At 30.6% G+C, this 10,438-nt stretch overlaps 1 protein-coding gene across 1 annotated transcript; it reads left to right on the plus strand.

Annotated features, from left to right (window-relative positions):
• Nucleotides 1-2,633: 2,633 nt before the first annotated feature.
• LOC107452183 (uncharacterized) lies at nt 2,634-9,927 on the plus strand. The gene is made up of 4 exons (XM_043045057.2): nt 2,634-2,727; nt 4,400-4,674; nt 7,931-8,097; nt 9,657-9,927. Exons 1-4 carry the CDS (start codon nt 2,712-2,714, stop codon nt 9,772-9,774), a joined length of 576 nt encoding a protein of 191 aa, XP_042900991.1. The 5' UTR covers nt 2,634-2,711; the 3' UTR covers nt 9,775-9,927.
• The last annotated feature ends 511 nt before the right edge of the window (nt 9,928-10,438 follow it).

Consider the following 10,438-nt stretch of genomic DNA (forward strand, 5'->3'; position numbering starts at 1 on the left):
AAAAGTTATAAAAGGAAAGTTTCAGTGTTTGTTATAGTAAAAACGTATTGTACAAAATATTTTAAAAGTGCATTTTTTGGAAGTATTTTTGATTTTTTTATAAACCATTAAATAATAGGGATATTTTGCAAAGTTGTATTAGGTTCCATGCGCAAGATTTGAAGTAATTGCGCATGTGCATACTTATAGTGTATATGCGTCAGTTAAGGTGAAATACGCATGCGCCAGTGAAAAAATATCAAACGCAAGTAAAAACAAGAGATTTTGTAAAAATTCCATACATAAAAAACTCTAACATGGTGGAGTGTTACCTTAACTTTGACCACGAAATCAAAACAAACATTTACAATGGATGTAGACTATATCTTTAAAGCTGTGGCATACGATTCAAAATGCTTTGCTCTATGTAGAACTGCGGTTCTATGAGCAGAATAATTTGGTAGATTATAGGTATTGATGGATTCCGCTATAAAGAATACAGCTTATTATTATTAATATTTAAAAGAATAATTATCTATTGATTATTTAACTTCTTTTAACTATAATGCATAGCTAAAATAAATATAATTTATAATTTTAAAATAGCGAAAATACATCTAGTTTCTTATGGAACTAGTGCAATTAGACAAACTTAATGTTAAACAAAAACCAATAAAATTATTTATTTATTGTGTGAACCAATCATTGTAAGATCACGCAATTAATTTCTAAATTTCACGAATACATTTTTTTCAAATTCGCATTCCATGTCTACGCTTTTAGTTCGAAGGTAGTCTCAAAAACAAAACAACATTTAACAGCTATAAACAGCGTGCTTGTAGCTTCGTCTTCGTAGCACGCCAATAATCACGCCAACATAACTAAAATATACGTAGCATCTGAAATAAACGTGAGCATGCGCAGTTGTTTCAGTCTTACTTACTGGAGCGTACGGAAGCTTACGTAAAGAGTTAAATCTCCCTAATGATATTAAACGAATTTTTTTCAATAATTTAAAATCATAAATCAATTGTATTTTCAGAAATTTTAATTCAGTTGTGGGAAATATTAAATCCGTTCCATTGATCGAAAAAAATCTTCAAAAGTTTAAGAATAAACACAATTTTGCGGATAGTTCAAGAAATAATGGATCAAATCACGTGAAAATATGTATGAAAATACATCGAAGTATGAAACAAAAACAATAATTAGAAGAAAGTGAAAGTATGAACTCGCGAGGAAAGGTCATGAATTGATGGGCATTCCTGCGTGATAGTCCAAAAACGTAGGGAAATGGCATTTGTCAAGAATTTTTCTCGATATTATGCCGCTGTTTTGATTGTTTAGCTGAACGTTACCTTCGGGGAAGGCTGTAACCCCTAGAGTGCGGTGAAATTCACTGACAGTCAGATGGGTGGTAGGAGGGAAATAAATGCAGACCAACTGGCAGAAGTCCAACCTTTCTTATGCTCTGTCAACCCCTTTCCCATGGATAATTCAATCATTTCAAAGAGATGAAGATTCTTCCGGACAAGACCAAGACATATGCTCCCTGCAGAAACTGCACGGATGTCATGTTAACATTGAGACACATTTTCGAGTACCCAGTGTGTTCTGAAATTGTGAATGATGCCACTTGAGGACAACCTAAGATCTGTTCTTTATAGTGAAGTGGCACCGAATTTGGCAGCTGCTATCGTACAGACTTTGATGTACTTTGAAAATCCATGCACACGAAAACAAAAAAAAAAACAACAACAACTAAACTTTGGGTTTTGTTTTGTTACTTAAAAACAATAAAAATTTGAAACTTGAAATTAAAAAGGTGTGTGGAAATTGTGCAAGGAGTTTCACAGAATAAAAAAAATAAGATTAAATTATTAGTTATTTAATTATTAGTTAAATTATTATTAATATCAACTTTTAGTAAAAATATTGTCGGCTGATCTACTTATAGTTATATGAAACTACATTTAAAAATATAAAAGCTCAAGAGATATACATCTGTTTCTATTATGAACTGTTATATAACATATTGTTTTCGATGCATATTGTAAACAAATAAAAGGTCTTTTCATTTATTACTTTTTGTTTGGTCAGACATTCTATATTTCTAATTTCAAATATTTTGTAGTACTATTATTTTTTTTCTCAAATCCAACTAATCGCTCATTTTCTTATGATTAACATATTAACAAACTGTTCTTACATAAAATTATAACAATCATATATTTCAGAAATTAAATGACTTGAGAGATAAACACGGTGGTTGGTGAGCAGAGCGAGCAGGGTATGGAGCCACAAAGTGCTATAAAATTCCCCTTGCATACACATATTTAAACATCAGAGTTTGTCGACAGAACAATTAAGTCCTTAAATCTATCATTAACTTTTAAAACGTATAAAGACTAAAACAAAAATAATAAAAAGTACATAGTGACAAAATGAGTAGAAGTGCTAGTAGTCCAGGGTTAAAACAAGAATTTAGGTTTAATAGATGGGAGACGTCAACCTGCACTTAAAATCAGTAACAGTGAACACCCTAAGCAGTAGCAGTGCTTATGTATTTTTATTAATTTCTTAGACTACTTTAATGGTTGGTTAATTTCAGCATATTTAGTTTTAGTTTAGTCCAGCTTATTACCGCGAGAAACAGATGAGAAAATTGTTTTGTTTCATTTCAATTTCAAATTTTTCAATTAAATTCAATATTTTCAGCTTCTATTCTTTAGATGGCGAATAGAAGAAGTAAGTTTGTGACATTAATTTTAATAAATTGGTTGATATTATCTTACTGTTTAGCACTTTTGTAGTATTAGCATAGATTCATTCGTATTCCATAGTTATACTTTAAGTTAATTAAAGGATAGTGTGAATTTAGGTTTACGTAAACAACCGACACCATTTTTAGTCCTCGAACTTTATTAAATCAGGAAAAGCAGTTTTGTCACTTGGAGAAATTTCGCATAATCAATAGATACATTCTAAACTTAAAAATGAAATTATTGTATACGTTCTTAAATGCCATACATAAATTTTTTTAGTCAAGTTTATGCTTCACCAGAAATTTTCCCTCCAGTAAAACATGCATTTTAGAAATACTAAGCTTTCCCCATTATTTTAAATTTTTAACTTCTCAAAATTCTTTACACTTATTTACACAGTGTGTCCCACACAAATAAAGCTACATTTCTGTGCCTAAGCACATGAATGTCTAAGCACATATTTACATAGAACGACTAGTTCCAACTGAACAGAAAAATTGAATAAGTAAAAATTCAGGGAAAAAAATCTCCCACTCGCCTAATTACAGAACTAAACTAAACTCTATAATCTATACCAATATATAAAAACTAAACTAAAATCTATACCAATATATAACAATGTATAATAATACAAATGATTTAAAACGGAAAAATATTTTCATATACTGTTAAATATTGATATTCTTCGACAATTCCTCGTGGTATTAAGGCTCATCACGTATCTGTTTGTGACATAATTAAAAGACCAATATTCGTGTTTAGAGACAACTAGGAATAGCAATCGCACGCTCGGTCCTTAGAACCGATAGACCTTAACTTAGAAACTTAGACCTTTCATTTAATAATCCTTATTATTCAAAAGCATTTCTTTTAATTATTTAAAAGCTATTGAGTGCAAAATTTTGTAATTAGAAATTTTATTTTATTTTAGAGCAACATTTATAATTTTTTAATATTTCACAAGTTTAACAAAAAGTTTCTTTCTTGTGTTTTCTCCACAAATTATTAAAAAAAAAGGTTTCATATTAATCTACGACAATGACATTTAATTATGATATTAGATATTATTGGTAAAGTGATAAGAAGTACCTAATATACTATTATGGATTCTTTATTGTATTATTATAGGTACTCTGGTATTGGGTTTCTTACAGTCCCCGAAATGAATATGTACTAAAATTAATATAATCAATGGTAATACCGTTAAAGTCCTTTGACAAATAAAGTAGAAATGGCAAAAAGTTACGAAAACAATTAATCTTTAATCATAATCTTTAATTGTAATAAACAATGACATTATCCCTCCCACCTTTAAAAAACAGAGTACAAGCAACTGCATAAAAAAATAGCAAAAAATTAGCATTACAGTAAAATCTCTTCCTTATTGATATGAACTTAAAGTAATTCTAAACAATAGTACTGCTGTCATTTAAATTCTGGCGAAGTTCGGTTGTTTACAGAATTTGGAGATCATTTTGGCATGTAATCCATTGCTGATTTTCGAATAGTGCCCAACTAATGGAAAAGTATATTGACAGATCAAAAATAAATATTCTCTACCTTCAAATACACTCTCGAATTAGTTTCAACAAATTCTTTTTAATACTGGTATGAAAAGAAGTATAAATTATGATATTTAATGTTTTAAATTTCAGTTTCCACACCACCCTCAAAATGGATAAAGGATGGCTTTTATCAAAATAAAGACGCTTTCAACATCATCGCCATGATTACACTCTTTTTCTCCCCCGCCAAAAATTTTGTCTTGAAAGAAAGCATCGGACGCCTAATATATCCATCATTCAACCTTTTTTTCCTTGCTGTATCCAGGTGTATTTTAGCATTCATAATTTCCCAAGTTATTATTAGTCGATTTCCACCAACTCGCTCTCAACTTTCCATAAAACAAAGTACAACTCTTTTCGCACAGGTAAGTTTGGCGATTTCAAAAAGTAAAAACTGTTAATTGGTGTTTGTTTGTTGTTGATTACGTGCACAATTCAGTTCATACTCTTTCCTCCTCTCAAGCTATGAACTGATGTGAAATATTCTCAGTGGTAGACGGATCATGGGTTAGAGTCCCCTTGCCATCAGGCTAACTGGGGGAGGTTCTCGTGGTCTTCCTGTCCATATAACGCAAATATGGGTTAGTTCCATCTAAAAGTCCTCTACGAAAGCAAATTTCTCCCTGTACTTCATCCAGGAGTTCCCTTGTCTTCTGGATTTAGCTCGAAATTACAAGGCTACGGAGTTGAACATTAGTAGTCGTAAAACCAAAAATTGGGTCTGCTGTTCAACGATGGTTGTAAAAAAGAAAAAAAAAGACAAAGAAATGAAATTAGAAGACTTAAAGGAATGTTGTGACACGTAACAGTATTTCTCAAGGGACTATATTTGCATCAATATATCCCTTTGTATTGTTTCCAGGTACTTTACATGATTCCAGAATTTCAAATTGGAGGAATTATGATACACAGTACAAACATGACAATTTCAGTTCGACTCAAAATTATAATTAATGATCGATAATAGTTACGCTGAACAATTTGGAAAATGTGGCTTATCATTAAACTTCTCTGAAGCTTCAATTCATTTGAAACTTTTTATTCACGATATTAAACGTTTATCATTGATTAAATTAACTATTTTGAGTAAAAGTGTGTTCGAAACAGTAATTTAACTTGAATTAATTCCTTAATTGGATTTTTTGGCTACGCCTTCCGTTACGTCTTTCCGCAGTCCTCCCCAATATTGTTTCTCGATAATTTGGTCACGAAATGTAAATCTAAACACAAATCAATGAAATTTGTCATGTCTGCTTGAGAATAAAACCATCTTCTGAACGCAAAATGCTATGAACAACAATAATTTAACTATGTTACTGAATTTAAGCATGGCATTGACCAAACATAGAATGGTTAGTAAAAAAAAAGTTTTAAATAAGACCAGTTTTGAAATGTATGAAATTGCCTGCCAATTTTGAAACAAATCAACCTGAACTCTGGCCGGATTTGTATATTGGTCATTTAATCTGGCAAGTTTACTTTTAAGAAACTAGATTTGGCTAAATTATTCAGAAGAAAATTCAATAAACTTTTTTGTTCTCTTATTATTTCCTGTTTTTTATATAAAACCTCATTTGTTTTTGGGTTCTTCAGCTAAAGTAGATGGTAAATACATACGTACAAGAGGGGTAGATATACAGAAAAGCAAAGCATACGAGAGATTTTGTATTTGAAATTAAAATTCATTGTTTATTTAAAAAATAAACAAAAAAACTTCTGATAAAGTAAAGAATGTTGATGCCTTTTTGTGATGTGATGAGATTGAGAGTTTAAATTAACTAAAATTAGGCATAAACAAACACGTGTCTTCGTGGTGTTAGTGCAGACATATGGTTGCGAGGATAATGTGGACAAGCCCCATTCTACTTTCAATGAAGGAATATGAATTGATTACAAATGTAACACATTTGATGTTATTTATTTTTTAAATTATATTAATTTTGTAGAATACTTTAACTCTATAAATGATTTCAATCTCAAGTAAAAAGTTTAGCATAAAGCCTTTATATTAGTCCACTTTTTAAAGATGATGTTTTATCAAGTTTGTAAAAAGTATGTAATTTAACAGATAAATTAAGAAGAGTACTTTGTGGCTAACTGGTTGCAAACGGTAAAGTTACCAAAAAATCTAGACTTCTGTAAGCATTTTTTAAAAATGTTTTATTTATATATTTAAAAACATAAAAATCAACCAAAAACTAAATGAAAAAAAAGTTAATTTATGTTTATTTATGTTTATTTTTTTGTTATACATAAAATTATAGCAGCTCACCAGCGAACGGTACAATTTTCTGTTTTTGAATTGCACCAGCGAGGGAAATATCGCTAAGTCCGTGTCTTGTCCACTGGGACCATTTCATCATCAAGTTGAAACTGGATATTAAAAAGGAATCAAATCAAAATTGATTCTATGTTAATTAATTCAGTAGAAATCAGCTATCTAAAACGTATCTAACGAAACCTAAACGAAAAGAATTGATCATTGAAGATTTGAAGATAAAAAAGAGTTTTACCTTCAAAAGAATCCAAGACCTTAGCAACAAAGCAAACTTACTCACAAACTCAGATTCTAAATGTGATTAAGACAAAAAAAAAGTGTTATGCATTATGTTGATAGAGTGGTCGTTGTTTATAAATGTTTATAAAACTATGATCACTTCTGTTCGAAATAGATGTACCGTGGGCAAAATAGAAAACGGACCACCTTGAATAACTTTTGATCTAATGATCAGATGTTCACGTTCTAAGACTCATTCTTGATGATTCGAAGGGGTGATCTCAAATAGGCTAATTAAATGATAATTTTAGTTACGAAAGCAGGCACGAAAACGTACTTTTTCGGACTAAACCAAGTCTTTGATCGACCAATTCGTATTTCTGCTCCCCTAAAATGGTCCGGAGATCAGCCCGAAATCGGGACCTTTTAATGCTAATTTTACTTTTTGTGTATTTTTTGCCATATCTCGAGAAGATTTTAAGCAAATTGAAAAATTTTTTGCATACAATTATAAAATTTATTTATCCAAAGATTTTAAATTTATTTATCCACGTAAAAAATAAATTTTAATCTTATAAGTGCATGCAAAATTTGTCTTCGCTTTTTAAAGTTCGCGACATATGGCAAAGTATGTAAAAAGTAAAATTAACATTAAGGGTCTCAAACTTTGGACTGCTCTACTGACCAAACTATTGCGACCATATTTTCCGGACTACCCCCTATATTTTGGGGGTCAGAAATTCAAATCAGTCAAAAAAAAAAAAGGTATGATCAGAGAAAGTACGTTTTTGTGCCTGATTTCGTAATTTAAAATATCGCCTGCACTAATTAATTAGCCTATTTGAGGTAGCCCCACAAACCATTAAGATTGAGTCCCATAACGTGAATCCGAGCTTTAGATCAAAAGTTATTTAGAGTGGTCTGTCTTTTATTTTGCACACTGTTTATAGTTCCTATCGTGAGTACTTTTTTTTCAAGAAAAAAAAAGGATTTTTCTCAAATATTATGAGAAAAATTAGTTACCGATAAATGAAAAATTAATAAGTTATCAAACTTGTCCTCACTAGCTGCATAGCTTGTCCAGCTATTAATGAATTTTAATATGTTTTATATTTTTTTTTCAGAGTGTTGCAACCATTTGCGTGCTGTCTGTGCCTTTATATCTTCTTAAGTGTATTCTGGTACTATCTGTGTTTGGATGTCCATTTTATATTGTTCTAAACCTATTTTTTAACATATATAACGCTTATGCATGCAGGGATGCCGAGTCAAATGATTTACTAGATCCCAAGTAGGTCCTTTTAAAATATGTTTCAAATTGTTTTGAGTGGATCTTTCTGTTTTGTGCGTCACAACATTTACATTATTAAAAAAAGGAACGTTATTTAAAATTACAAATAAAACTGTATTCATAATTAAAAAAAATATTTACGCTGTTATGAGTTTCTGGTAGTACTAATATTTTAGTAAGTAGAATTGGGTACTTGCACTTCAAGAAGAACTTTCAAACCCACACATGTAGCCTATGACGTCAGAATCACATGTTAACCTATGACGTGAACCTATGTATGACGCCACGACACTTACATTATTAAAAAAAAGGAACGTTGTTTAAAATTACAAATGAAACTGTATGCATAATTTTAAAAAAAATATTTACGCAGTTAAGAGCTTTTGAAAGTACTACTAATATTTTAGTAAGTAGAACTGGGTACTTGCACTACAAGAAGAACTTTCAAACCCACACATGTAACCTATGACGTCAGAATCACATGTAACCTATGACGTGAACCTATGACGTCACGACGCTTACATTATTAAAGAAAAGGAACGTTTGCTTAAAATTACAAATAAAACTGTATGCATAATTTAAAAAAAAAATATTTACGCAGCTAAGAGCTTCTGGTAGTACTACAAATACTTTTGTAAGTAGAATTGGGTACTTGCACTGCAGGAAGAACTTTCACACCCACACATGTGACCTATGACGTCAGCGCCAGCTAATCCTTATCAGCAAAATGACGTATTAAAGTTGAAGTATGTTTCTCTACAGAGTTAGAATGTTAATTAACGATAAGTTACTTAAATACAGAGCCTTATCGCGCATCGAGTTAGTTGAAATATAATTATTTCTCATCTACTTCTTTTATTTAACTTAGATTTACTACTTATGTATTTTATTATTACCATGATAAATTTTTGTTTTGTGTACCTGGCATAATAAGTTTGTTTATGTTCTACATGGCTTCGCGCCCGTCTTTGTATCAAGTCTCTGTGTAAATATACAGTGAAAGAATTGAATCATTGTGTAGGAATATTAAATGTGTCACTTACGATTATTGATACTTAACAGGCTTGGCTTACTTGAAATAGAATGGAAAGAACAGTTGCTAAAGTAAACAAATGCCGCGTTTCAACAACCAATCTGGATTGAGATAACCACATTACGTCACTTGCAGGTATCCCGTTGAACCAAAAAATTGTCCTTATGTTATTTTCCTAAGTTACTTTCATGATGAATGGGTTTTGTTTAAAATGCATCAATCAAATTATGATATTCTAAATGTATATTGCATTTGAATCTTTATTTTGATGAGAACATTGAAAAATAATGTTGGTGCAGTGTTGAACAGTATTTTGTATTATATTGAAAAGTTTGCTTTAAACACAAAATCGCTTGCTTGCAGCAAAAAGAGAATTATGGAGTATTTCCACTCTTCTCTTAAGATAAAAACCAATTAAACTTTTTTCTCTGTTTTCGAACTATATTGTAAGGACATTTTGTTGAGAGCTCCAAAAACTCCAAGTCAGGAAACTGATCAGATATAATAACTTTACATTTTATTTCAGTTACTTGTTTCCTGAACCGTCGCCGAGGAGTAAACGTGTCCCTTCCCTTGGACTCTTAGATCCTGGCCGCCGCAAAACACGATCTTCAACAAAGCTTGCAACCCCAAATCGAAGATAAGCTGGCAATTAGACAATATCCTTGTTAAATAGGAATGGATAAAAATGTTTTGTTTGAAAATAAAGCTGAAAAAGTGAAAGATTAGAAAACTTTTCTTTTTTTTCTCTTTTGAATTTCAATCATGTTTTTTTTTTCAATGAATAAATGTTTTTAATCAGTTTTCAAACCAGTGTCATCTTATTTAATTTTAAAGTGTTAAAAATACTAACTTCCGTCGCACAATAATAGTAAAGTAAATAAAAAATCTAAGTAGACTGAAAAGATATTTTGTCAGTTATTTGAGCATTCTAGATAGTGGAATGGTGGAAAGATTTTGTTGTTACTAACACTAAATCGAGTAACTAAAGTTCTAGTAAAAAATTTTTTTTTTTTTTTTTTTTTTTTTTTTTTTTTTGTGGGCATATTTTAGATATTCTATAACAGGGATTTCCAACTTACATGAGGCCGGGGGCCGCAATTAAAAACACCAGTCTTAAAAGCAACTTTATCAAAATTTTACATAGGACTCTTTTATGCTTGAAGGAACATTAAATATTACTGGCAGACTTTTATCAAGTTGTACAAAACAAAAGTATTGAATTACGAATTAAATTAAGAAGTAGAAGTTTACCTGAGAAATTTTTTTTTTGCACAGTTGGTATGTTGTACGAAAATTGTCCGCAAA

The sequence above is a fragment of the Parasteatoda tepidariorum genome, chromosome 10 (assembly GCF_043381705.1).
Source record: "Parasteatoda tepidariorum isolate YZ-2023 chromosome 10, CAS_Ptep_4.0, whole genome shotgun sequence".
NCBI classification, from domain to species: Eukaryota; Metazoa; Arthropoda; class Arachnida; order Araneae; family Theridiidae; genus Parasteatoda; species Parasteatoda tepidariorum.